The following is a 13,631-nucleotide window of genomic DNA, read 5'->3' on the forward strand; positions in this document are numbered from 1 at the left end:
TGATGTAAACTTAGTAAAGTAAAATTTGATTTTTGGAGGATTTGTTTTCCAACTTGAATTACTGAGCAATGAACTCAGTGAGCATTTTCGTGATTTCAGTTCACACAAACAGGGCATTGCGCTGTTCTCTTACAACGTTGAGAATGCGCCTGAGAATATCCAAATGGAATTGACTGAAGTGCAGTCAGATTCTATTCTGAAGGCAAAATACAACAAAGTTGGTGTGCCAGGCTTGTATGCTTACCTGCCACCCTCGTATGTGCAGATCCGTAAGCTGGCATCGAGAGTACTGTCAATGTTCGGAAGCACTTACCTTTGTGAGCAATTGTTTTCGTTAATGAAAGCCAACAAAACCCCACATTGCTCAAGACTTACTGTCGAGCACCTTTCATCCCTCGTAAAAGTTGCAGCTGAACAAGATTTCAAGCCTGATATTGATGAACTGGTTACTAAAAAGAGATGCCACGTGTCGGGACAAAAGAAATAAATCTCATACTGTAAGGCTCCTATATAAGCAATGAATATAATATAATGAATATCAATCATCAAGACACTATATCAAAGCGGTCGGGATTGTCCTTCCGTCCCATGAGTGCAAAGCGTAGAGGTATTCCGCTTATCATAGACTACTTGCGGCTTGCGGTACAGAACGACGTGATGTGAGCAGAGTTCTGGTGCTCCCATCGTTCCCTTGCTTTTGTGTGCGATGCGCTGGGAAAATAGACAAAATTATGTCTCTGGAAATAATTAATGTTGATGGGAGTACAAATGCCTCACTGCATAGATGCTTATTCTCATCTATAGCTTATTTAGTGCATGAAACTCCGTCGTTAGCAGTACAGATTCGGGCTGACATTGTACGACATGTTTTAAGTAATTGGTCAAGGTTTCAGCCATTTACAATGATGCCGTCTGGAATCTCTTATACAAATGAGCTTCAGTATCTCACTGAAATGTCAAAGACTCAAACTTATGGTACAATTTCTGAGCTAATGGCAGCGGGAGAGTTGTTCCCCTATGAGTTTCAAGTATATTATTATGGAGTCCTACACTCCAAGTTTGGACAGGCACTCGAGGGGATAAAAAAACTTAGGTTTTCAGGAGATGTTATGAATCGGCACTTTGATGTTCTCATTCCCTACACTTACATGCCTGATGTACACATGGAGCGCACACAAATTGAGGATAAAAGTCGGTCGCCTTAAAAGGCGGGTGAGCCTAGTAATATAATAAGGACCTAGCTAAGAGGTTAAGACTCTAATTCTACACTGTTGTATGGAGACTGCATGGAAATAAATTGCTTTTCTTTAAACTTTAAGTGTTACATTTTTTTTTTAAAGTTTTCAGTATTGGAAAGAAAGCTACAGTAACTTTGTGTAATAGTATAATAGTATTTGTTACAGTACGGCCCGCTGACGCACGTATGGCAGTCGAAGCGTCCCACCAATGGTAGGGAGTTTGACATGCCTGCCGTAGATACTCGCATATAAGTCGAAAAACTTATGCCTTAAAATTCATTCAAAAAAACAGGGTCAACTTATCCACAGGGCAACACAATTGCCCAAAAAATTTGGGTAATGACATTGTACACTCAACGCTTCACGGTGTTAAGTCACCGGTCATCTGCCGTTTCACATGGTCTTTGAAATAATTGTAAGCCAGCAATACTATTGCTAATTAGCTAGTTTTTTTCTAATTTCATTAAATAATTCTTTAAACTGTGAAATACTTGAATTTGAGCATTAGCCTTTGCAGGTTTTGGATAACAAACATACCATTAGCTGCCACATGCAACCAGATTTGGAATCAAAAGAACCAAGGCAACACACGCTATCAATGCGATGCAAGAGCAGCCCGTGATTCAAAAAATTTCTCTGCCTACCTGTTTGTCTCGGCTGACAGTAGCTGAAAAGCAGCATCAGGAGAGAGCAGCCTGAAGTAGTCCAGCAGCGGGTGATCTGTCGTGTCCAACAGCAAACCATGCTGTCTTATGAAGTCCGGTAGCCAGTTCGGCTCCCACGGATCAATGTCTGGGTATTCCTTCCACGCGAACCTTGCCGTAGGTGCATCGGCTGCGCGAATGCGTTCAGCTAGCAGCCGATCAGCTGGCGTGGCATCGGCTGGTGTCTGATCAGCTGATGCCGGCTTCTCACTCTCTTGCTCGATTCCTGATCACTGTCAATAAAATCCGATTCTGAAAAATCAGTCTGACTCAGCGATAATGTGCAAAACATCGTCTGCCGAGTGTTTTCCTTTCTGCACTCGCTTCGCTCCCTTGTGACATGTCGATGCCATCTTGACTTTGTTTACATTTCGCAACTCACGCACACGCAAGGATTAGTTGCCGAGTCAACAAGTCTAGCATTTCTCCAAGCACAGAGGGAATGCCTGTGACGTGACAGTGAGTTTTGTCGCCCTCTATCTCTGATAGCTGTCAAGTTTTACCCTCGACTTATACGCAGGTCATAACAAATTTCGTAATTTTCGGCTTAAAAATACACTCGACTTATCTGCGAGGTCGACTAATACATGAGTATCTACGGTAACTGCCTCTGAAAAGTCAAAAATTGTAAAAAGTCTTTCAGAGGGATGCAGCACACTTGAAATTGCTAAGATATTGGGGCGTGATCACAGAACCATCAAACATTTTGTTGCAAATTGTCAACAGGGTCAAAAGAAACTTGTTGAGAAAAAAAGATGATCAAACATGAAGCTAAAAGGAAACCATTATCCTCCAGTGCTGTCATATTCCAGAACTGCAACCTACCTGGAATGCCCAGAAGTACAAGGTGTTCAGTGCTCAGAGACATGGCCAAGGTAAGGAGGGTTGAAACCCGACCACCACTGAACAAGACACATAAATTGAAACGTCAAGACTGGGCCAAGAAATAAACATATTTTTCAAAGGATTTATGGAGTGATGAGATGAGAGCGACTCTTGACAGACCAGTTGGAGGGGCCCGTGGCTGGATCAGTAATGGGCACAGAGCTCCATTTCGACTCAGACACCAGCATGGTGGAGGTGGGGTACTGGTATGGGCTGGTATTATTAAAGATGAGCTAGTTGGACCTTATCAAGTTGAAGATGGACTCAAAATCAACTCCCAAACCTACTGCCAGTGTTTAGAAGACACTTTCTTCAAGCAGTGGAACAGCAAAAAGTCTGCATCTTTCAAGACCACCATGATTTTTATGCAGGACAATGCTCCATCGCATGCATCGAAGTACTCCACTGTGTGGCTAGCCAGTAAAGGCCTTAAAAGATGAAATAATGACATGGCCCCCTTCCTCACCTGACCTAAACCCTATTGAGAACTTGTGGGCCCTTCTTAAATGGGAGATTTACAGGGAAGGAAAACCGTATACCTCTCTGAACTGTGTCTGGGAGGCTGTGGTTGCTCCTGCACAAAAAGTTGATCAGCAGCAGATTGGGAAACTGACAGACTCCATGAATGGAAGGCTTATTTATGACTGTTGTTGAAAAGAAGGGTGGCTATACTGGTCACTGTATTTTATTTTATTTTTTTTTGAAATGTCAAATGTTTATTTGTAAATTTTGAGTTGTCTGTGTATTATTCTCACTTTAACAGATTAAAATAAACAAGTGAGATGGAAAAAATTTTGTTTTTCCTTTAGTTGTGTAGTAATTCTGCACACTAATAGTTGCCTAATAATTGTGCACACATATGTGTAAAACATTCAGGTTTAATATTTTGGATGGACTGATAGCACTGTATTTGTTCCATATTAAAATTAATCCTCAAAAATACAACTTGCCTAATAATTGTGCACACAAAAAAAGTACAAAAGTAGAATTTACTTTTGAGAAGAGGCACAAGAGTTTGACATAACAGCATTCCGTGGGACTCTGAAAAGAATGTGCATTGTCATGCAAATCATTTTACTATACAGAAATAATTAAAAAACACAAAAGAAATACAAACTTTACAATAAATCCCTTGCATATAAACAAAATTATAGGTTACAGTTAATCTAAAACTGGATCAAAAAACAATATTTGCAATAGAAAAGACATATAGACCTGAAACTGGAGGAGATAGTCTTCTGTAAGAACTCCTGTATATGAAGATACAGGCACATAGTTATTCAGCTCTGCAAGGCGTGGTTGGGACATCTCTGCACGGTTTTTTCCAATGTCATCTTCTTTGAGATAAAACTGTTGAAATGAAAAACATTTAGGTTTTTTTGTACAGAATAATGTTTTATTAAATCAGAGGAAAAATTAAATATTCTTTAAACGATTTAAAAAGATTTCTTTACCTTTTAAAAGAAAATCATACCCTTTTAAATGGCAAATTACTTGTTTCAGACTAAGACTACAACTGTAAAACTATTGTATATTGATAATGCAGCAATGCTATTAAATTGGGATGCATGGATTATACATACTATGGACCAATGAGGTATTACATGTTTTGTGTCAATATTGGCATTTTTATTTGTTTATAGTGTAAAAAAAAAAATAAATAAATAACTGCTTGCAAGTTACTAAGGTTTGAAACCTGACAAGGCTGTTTTGCTATAATGGCAAGTTATTCATACAGGTGTCTGTTCTAAGACAGGGTGCAGTAAGCTGACCTAGGACAATTTCCTCTTTAGGAACGCGTCTGTTAGTCACAGGAAAGATGACCTTCTTTAGGGTCCATCTGACATGTACACAAAACAGAAACAGATGGCCTATTTGCATAATAAAATAAAATGCTTAGGTAAACGGTATTATGTTTCTTGAGAAGTAAGGGGAAGGGAGGAAGAAAATATAAAAAAGCAGATGAAAAAAGGAACTTTGCTCTTTCCGCCTTGCAACGCACAAATCCATGAACTTATTGGTGGCTGAATAAAGACTGATTGAACTAACAATTCCTGTCTTCCTCAGGGGTTTCTTCCACAGTTTTCCCTGGTACCTGAACAGGGACAGGTGGCCGCTGCAGGCTCTGGGTCCGAGCCCAAGTGAGGGATCCAGAGAGGACCAGCAAAGTAGTTACGACTGAGACCAGCTCCAAGAAAAGTTTGGACTGGCTCATCCCCAGAAAGGGTTGGGAGCCATGAGCCTCAGTTCCCCTCCTGCCAGAAAGCCCGAGTGAAAGTGCAAGGTGCAGACAGGAAGTACAGACAGTCAATGGTGAGTAGATATTTTACCATCCGAGTGAGGTGCTGGAAATCCCGAGTTAGAACACTCCCTGGAATGAGACAGAGTCCTTTTAGAGGCTCGGAATAAAAAAAGAAGGGGGTGGGAAGAACAGACAGTGGGAAAGCACCTCACAGCCGGGGAAAACACTGCCAAGTGGGAGGGTGAGATTCTTTACTCCAAATAGTCTGGTAATATTCCAGACTCAACAGGTTAAGTCTGTTGTGAAAACCATGAGTGGTAACCAACTTAACTGTTAGTCCGCTAAAGGAGGAAACGGCAGACTGTGATCCGGGGAAAGGAAGGAACTCTGAGTGAAGAGACACTTGAGAGGAGACAATGGGAAACATTAAGAAAGAGATAGAAAAAAAAGGGTGTGAATGAGGATCCGCTAGGATTATTTTCGGAAGATGTACCAAAAGGGAAAGAAAGGCGGCTCTTCAAGACGTTACGTAGAACAGAAAACTGTTAAGATTTATATATAAAAAAAAAAAAAAAACTATGTAAACGGTGGAATAAACAGAGCAGAGGCAGGTGGCCAGTAGAAGTCAACGGCCAAATAGAATGGAAATGTTTGATAGATGGGGATTGATAATTAAACATACAGCCCTGGAAGCGATGCAGAAACGCAATGAGGGACTGCAAAGTCAAATGAAAATTATGGCAGAAAAAGAAAAGCTGTTACTGGCAATGCAAGAACCATCCCAAAAGTCCGGACAAAAGAAGGAAGAACAAGTAAATAAAAAAAATATAAATAAAGAAGAAAAAGAGACTGTACCCTGATTTAGTAACAGAATGCGCTCCCCCTCCCAATGAGGATAATAGTCCATCGCCACCACCTCAAGGGGCCAATGGTGGAGAAAGTGATGATGAGGAAGAGAAACACATTAAAGATCAGGAGGATGAGGGAAGTGAAGCAGAATAACAGGGACAATGTGTCACTCATTTGTCTGTTGTTGCCAAACAAAAACACTCAAAATTCTCCAAGTCCTCATTCACACTTTCTCCTTCTTGGCCAGGAAAGGATCAGTTGTTTCAAACACTGCTAATAGAAGTGCCCAATGTAGGGTTTAACCCACAACAGCCGGTTAGTGATCAGAATCGTCCCATTATACTCGTACATTGGAATTGGAACTTGCAAGAGTTAAAAGAAGTGGTTGCAGGAAATACCGAACCCAAAGAAGTATGAGGACATAAGTTTGTGACGACATTGAAACAATTAGATGTTATCCTCTTTAATAAAATCCCTTTGTGCATCCAGGTGTCCGTGTGTGTGTGTCTTCTGGTGAAGTGCGCATGCGCGGGGCTTCTGGTGAAGTGCGCATGCACGGGGCACGGTGCAATGCGCGATATTACTGTCAGAGAAAGTTAGAGGCGTTTTACGGAAATACAAACCAGTATTACTGCGAGAGGAAATCAAAGGCACACAATACAGTGACGCATATTACAGCCACATACAAGCCAGTATTACTGTCAGAGGAGATTAAAGGCATATTACCAACGCGCACGCCTGTATTACCGTCAGAGAAAATTAAAGGTATATTACGGACGTACAAGCCAGCGGACGTACAAGACAGTATTACTGTCACAGAAAATTAAAGACACACAATACACGGCAGCAGCCCACGAAGAACGGTCAGCTCAGCAAGTAAACATCAACAAAAGAAAGGCTGAAAGAAAGAAAAATACGACCAACAAAAAGAATGAGGTCAAAGTCCCTTGCCATTTAATATAGACTGTTCCTACTAATGTTTATGCACTACTGTTCTAGCGCCCGTTATTGTAACGGGTTAAATGACTAGTGTATATATAATAAACCAAATGCTGCAGAATGGACTCAAGTCCTTAGGAGAAGGTTGGGACCGGGCTGGAATGACGTTGGGGGGCAATGGAATGAAACCCTAGATTGGCAGGGGAACGAAGACAACCAGTTTAATGCTCAGTGGACACAGTTACAGTGATAAATGAAAAATATAAGAAAAGCATTGACTGGTCCCAGTTGACACATGCCAAGTAAAAAGAGGGTGAGTTAGTATCGGAATGGGAACATTGCCTCTGAGACCTGATGGAAAATCACTCAGGGATGCCAGACGGACGTACGTACTACCTGTGTGGGCTGGGAAGGAGCAGATTTTGCTAAGGATAAACGCCATGCTGAGCATGCTGAAAGAAACTCTGAAGATAAAGCTGAAAAGACACACCAAAAGTTGTTGGCGGCATAGGCCCACTTTTACTCCGGGAACGTGGCACCCAGAGGCAGAGGTCATGAACACAGTCGTGGTGGCCAAGGAGGCACACCCCAATTTCAAATGCGGGGAATGGGACAAAGCCCATCATCTTATATCTGTTATAACTGCGGCCAAACTGGACACTTTTGCCGTGACTGTCCTCAGTGTCAGAGCTAGCAGCTGCCACCACCACCTTCGCCTGATGATGGTCAGGGTCAGTCTTACCCATGGCCTCTTATTCCTGCCCAGCATAGCAAATGGCAAGCCTAGGGAACTTCCGGGATGGAGGGGAAGTCTTCGTTCCATCTCTCTCTTCGCCGGTTCCCGTTCAAGCCACATTTTCAACTGTTTCGTTAAACCATCGATTTTTCCTCAGCTCTCTATGCCCAGTGAGCTTGTTAGGACAAGATTTGATAGCCTGCCTGTGCCTTTGCATCTAAGTTACGAAAAAGGGAGTGGAGGTCACATCAAAACAACACACTGCCTTTGCACTGACCACCACTATTTACATCCTTCTATGCTGCCAGGGTTTTTCACGTTTCCTCAAAACAACTGGAATCTCTGCTGTCCTGGGTTCCTCCTGAATTACATTGTTCAAAATCATTTCACTTTACTGCCTGATTTTTTGGATTTTATGTTGACGAAGTCTGGCTCTTGGACTTTCTAGCCAGCGCTATCAAAAGAGAGACTATTTGCCTAACAAACTGCTATATCTCAGCAGAATGGGCTGGAGCAGCAGTCAACCTTTTTGTCACAACTACTGCCTTTTTCTGGAGTAGTTATATCCCGCATGTTTCCATTGCTAAATCCGCTCACTTTCAGTGGCATGATGTGGGACCATGGGTATTAGCATGTCAGGAAAGGGAGGATTGGTCCACCCCAGATAGATCTGTTAAGAAAACTGCAGTAGGACTGGTTGTACCTGTAACCCGATTGTCCTGTCATTCATCTTCCACTCCTCCACCTACACTCGTACTGCTTTCCCCTCAAATCTCTAGCTAGACTCACTCCCCTGATCTCTCTGGGCACAAGGGAAAAACGATTTTGGCCGTACGGCTCATGCTGAACCTTTGATCATATTCCCAAAGTCATCCTTCCATCTACATTGTGCACAATATCCTCTTTCACCTGAGGCTGGCATTTCCGTTGTTCACGCCGATTTAGTTAAGCAGGTTGCTATTATTCCAATCCAATACTATCCTGTAAACTCTTTTTCTAGTTAGAAAAGCAGAAGGCTTGTGGTGGTTCATTCAAGATCTCTGCAGAGTCAATGCTGCTATACACCCTAGGACTCCTTTAGTCCCGAATTTACACTATTCTCTCTACATTCCCGTCCACTGCGATGTGGTTTTCTGTCATTAATCTCGCAAATACTTTTTCTATTCCTGTTCACCCTGAATCCCAGTTCTGGTTCGCATCCACTTTTAAAGGTAAGCGCTGGACCTGGACTGTGATGCCACGGGGATATACAGAGGCTCTCTGTGTGTGTATGGACAAGCATTAGCAAAAAATTTGGAGGGTTATTGCCCAAAAGGGGGTAGTGTCCTAGTTCAGTATGTAGATGATTTGTTGTTATGCTCAGAGGCTCAGGAACAATGCAAAGAAGACACAAAGGCTTTGTTGTTCTTCTTAGCAGAAAGCAGGCACAAGATGTCCCAGAAAAAGCTGCAACTGACTGAAAGAAGAGTAAAATACCTGGGTCATGATTTGACTGCAAACATGCACTGTTTAATGATAGGATCAAGACTATTAAAAATGTACCTTGTCCTACTACAAGGAGGCAGGTTATGTCCGTCCTTGGAATGTTGGGATACTGCCAGAAATGGGTTCAAGATTTTGCTGAAAGAGCACAGCCGCTCCAAGATTTAGTGACCTCTCCTAATTTGGCCCTGACTGACAAAATATCATAGATGGAGCAGGCTGAGAAGGCTCTTACTGATATAAGAGTTATGACTCCCAGATTTTTCCCGTCTTTTCACTCTGTTCGTGGATGAGAGGGGGGGGGTGTATGATTGCAGTACTAACTTAACAAAATGGAGAGAGACAAAGACCGATTGCGTACAATTCAAAAAAACTGGATCCAGTGGCCGCTGCATTCCCAGCTTGTTTGAGAGCAGTTGCTGCAGCACCAAAGGTCATATTAGAATGCTCAGATGTTGTTCTCATGAGTCCATTAACTGTTGAGGTACCACATGCTGTACAATCCATTTCAGTACAGGGAAGAACTCCTCATTTGATGGCCGCCCAAGAGACTACCTCACCATTAACCTCTTTATTCCTACAACAGGAGGAAGAACGAGAGTCACCCGAGGATGAGATTTTATCTCTACAAACTGTGGCAATGGAAAAAGAAATAAAGATGTGGCAGAAAAATTGTGCAGAAAAGGATCTGGGAGGAGTTTGGATCCATCCTCTAACTAACTACCCTTTTCTCCCAAAAGCTTCAACTACAGGTATTGCGAAGGCTGCACACAGATTGGACGATGCCTCTAAAGATACAATGGTAGCACAAGTACAGTGGCCCTGGAATGCCCCCGGGTTTTCCAACTTTGCTGATCAGTCCTGCAAAAGGTGTGCACTGTGCCAAAAATTTAATGTAGGAAAACAACTGCAGGTATGTCCGGCTGTAACAGCACTGCCGGAGGGCCCTTTCGAACATCTGCAAATGGATTTTATTGAACTAACCCCATCTCATGGGTATAAACATTGCTTAGTGATTGTTGACGTCTTCTCTCGCTGGGTGGAAGCTGTGTCAGCACACAGATGCTAAGTCAGTGGCCAAAGCATTAATCAAAGAAATTATTCTACCCTGGGGCTCAAAAAAATATTGCAAACTTGTAGCGGGGCTACATAGTAGTAATAGTGTTGTCAGTGTTAGTACCACATGCGTCTTGTTCCATTGTCCCGATTGCTGTTTGTGTGTCAGTGAATGTCGTCCCCGTAAAGGGGGATGGATGATGGGAGGAGACTGCAACCTCAATCTTGGAAAACACCTGTTTGCTATTAATCAATTACATCCATCACAGGACTATTTAAGCAATCAGGAGGGAATAGAAAAAGGAGGAAGGAGAGGAGAGAAGGAGACTTTTAATTTTCACGACCACGAGCCATCTGTACCTGCTATTAATCAATTACATCCATCACAGGACTATTTAAGCAATCAGGAGGGAATAGAAAAAGGAGGAAGGAGAGGAGAGAAGGAGACTTTTCATTTTCACGACCACGAGTCATCTGTACCTGCTGTATTCCACATTGCGCATTTTCATCCAGTTTGCTTTTCAATCCGCCGGACTTACTTCAATACCCTCATCACGAGAGACCCCGGTGTCGGACTTCATCATCCACCACGCGCCGAGGATTCACGGTGAGGCTGCTCCATTTTGTTCCAGGAAATACAAACACTCCACATATCGGTTAACCAGTCAGCTGCATTTCAGGACAATTACATATTCGGACTCAAGTTCACGACCATTCAGTTCCGTATCTCATTCAGGTTTTGTTATTTGTGTTGTTTGTTACAAGGGCAAGGGAGGGTTTATTGTGTGTGTGTGTGTGTGTGTATATATACACACACACACATATATATATATATATATATATATATATATATATATATATATAGTGTTGTTGCTTTGGGGGAGGGATATATTATATATATATATATATATATATATATATATATATATATATATATATATATATATATTGTGTATTTTTTTTTCTTGTTATTGCTCATTTAATATAATTAATTACCTATTTTTACATATCTGTTTTTTGCATGCTTGATTAAACCGTCGATTGTGGGAAAAATTTTCATTTGTTAGAGGTACGGCTTGTTATTTAGATTCAGCTCAGTAATTTATCCCGGCCACAGGGCTTGGAGGTGTAGCTGCCAGCCGGGTAAGGGGTCGGCCATTACAAACGGATAATGGGACTCATTTTGTGAATGCTCTGTTACAAGACCTCTCCCATTGGTTACAAATTGATATTTGCTATTACAAGTACCATCCACAGAGTGGAGGGATGGCAGAACATGCAACCTCCACATTAAAGTCAAAATTGGCCAATTTCTGTGAACAAACAGGACTGCCCTGGCCTGATGCTGTGCCCTGGGACCCTGGCCAGCTTGCTGGGAAGGACATATCAGTTAGGACTCTCGCCTTTCAAGATCCTCACTGGCCTCCCCATGCCAATGTGCCTTCCACAAGGCAAGGTCACACTACATACAGTAAATAATAATCTGGTGTCTTTTCTTTCAGGCTTGCATGGCGCCTTGCAGACAGTGCACAAAAAAGTAAAGGAAAGTTGGAGAACTACCTTAACAGCAGGACTCCCTTTCTTGGATGCATATCTCTCACTGTAAAACGTGGATTGAACCATGAAGCTGTTACTATTTTTTGGACTTACTGTGCTGGACCTCAAGGGATTACTCCCTCTTTTCCTAAAGGATAATCTGTGGTATAAGTGGTTGAATTTTACTGCTACACAATTAAGAACAGAGTCCTGTACTGTATGTGCCACTGCTAAACCCTCTCTCCTAGTTCTTCCCTTTCCCTATAACCTTTTCACTTGATATTTTTAAGGATGCATATAACTCTTCCAGTTGTCCTTTCAAGTGCATCTTAATGTCAGGAAGTACATGCTACTAGCCAAGTGGCCTGGCAGAATAGAATTGTGCTAGATATGCTCTTAGCTGAAAGAGGAGGTGTGTGTGTTGTGTTCGGCGACAACTGCTGCACTTTCATTCCTAACACTGCTCCTAATGGGTCCTTTTCTAAGGCTCTTAACACTAGAATTACCAAAGCCTACGAAAAAAAACTCGTATATCCACCTCACCTTAAATCGCTTAGCACCTTTCCATCAGCGTCTTTTGTCCTGTAAATGTGTCGATAAGCAGCAAGCAGCCTACCATCACATCCCTCCACCGCCGCAGTTTTCTCAGCTCAAGTCTGTTTACCTGCGTGTCAGTTGCTTAGAGTTGTAAATAATGAGAGGTCAAGCAACATTGACACACATTTGTTACTACCGCTTCGGTGGCGAAACGGTATCAGCCGTTGACTGGTAATCTAAACTTCACGGGTTCGACCCTGGACGAGTCCGTTTTTTGAGAAGTGAGCTGCTCTTATTCTTACTATCTTAGAATGAAATGCATGTGTTCCAAGTAACAATATAGTATTTATAAAAGGTGTCATTTTGCTTGACTTCTCACTCTATACAACTCTAAGCAACTAACGCGCAAGTAAACAGACTTGAGCTGAGAAAACTGTGTGGCGGTGGGGGGATGTGATAGGCTGCTTGCTGCTTATCGACACATTTACAGGACAAAAGAAGCTGATGGAGAGGTGCAAAGCGATTTAAGGTGGGACGGATCTACGAGTTTTTTTGTAGGCTTTGGTAATTCTAGTGTTAACAAGGTAAAGTCGTTCCAAAAAGAATTTACTGATCATGTAACTATTGCATCTACATCAATTTTTGACTGGTTCCATTTGCTGTTTTCCAACTGGAAAGTGTCCCTTACTCGGTTTGCTATCATGGTAGGCACTATCCTTCTTATTGTCTGTCTACTCCTTTGTTGTGTACTTCCCTGTGTCCGTTCCCTTATCACCGGTTTTGTGGCACATCTATTCCTTCTTATACCTCTGGTTCCCGAGTATACAGAGCAGATAGACGACGCCCAATACTTTACCTTTTCCACAGACATTTAAAAAAAAAAAAGATGTGAAAGAAAAATTAACTGCTTGCAAACTACTAAGGCTTCAAAGCTGTTTTGCTATAATGGCAGGTTATTCATACAGGAGTCTGTCATAAGACAGGGTGTAGTAAGCAGACCTAGGACTATTTCCTCTTTAGGAACGCGTCTGTTAGACACAGGAAAGATGACCTTTCATTCTTTAGGGCCCATCTGACACGTACACAAAAACAAACAGATGGCCCATTTGCATAATAAAATATAATGCTTAGGTAAACGATATTATGCTTTTTGAGAAGTAAGGAGAAGGGGGAGGGAGGAAGAAAATATAAAAAAAGCCAACCGAAAAAGGTAATTTTGCTCTTCTGCCTTGCAATGCATGAATCTACTGGTGCTTGAATAAACACTATTCCTGTCTTCTTCAGGGTTTTCTTCCACAACAGGTTGCAAACCTAACTTATGTGAACTGATGCTTCATACGAGCACTAAAGGATTAAATGAAGGAAACCTTTATCTTAAATGTATATGAACTATAGCAAGGTAAAAATCAAAATTAACTTATTTTTAA

At 41.8% G+C, this 13,631-nt stretch overlaps 1 protein-coding gene across 1 annotated transcript in view; it reads right to left on the minus strand.

Moving 5' to 3' along the window:
* Positions 1-13,631, minus strand: part of uba1 (ubiquitin-like modifier activating enzyme 1) — a 331,255-nt gene that overhangs the window by 195,555 nt on the left and 122,069 nt on the right. Inside the window, 1 exon segment of the mRNA XM_051933534.1 lies at positions 4,043-4,177. Coding sequence (XP_051789494.1) covers positions 4,043-4,177 — 135 coding nt within the window.

This window comes from Erpetoichthys calabaricus, chromosome 11 (assembly GCF_900747795.2).
Source record: "Erpetoichthys calabaricus chromosome 11, fErpCal1.3, whole genome shotgun sequence".
Classification (NCBI taxonomy): Eukaryota; Metazoa; Chordata; class Cladistia; order Polypteriformes; family Polypteridae; genus Erpetoichthys; species Erpetoichthys calabaricus.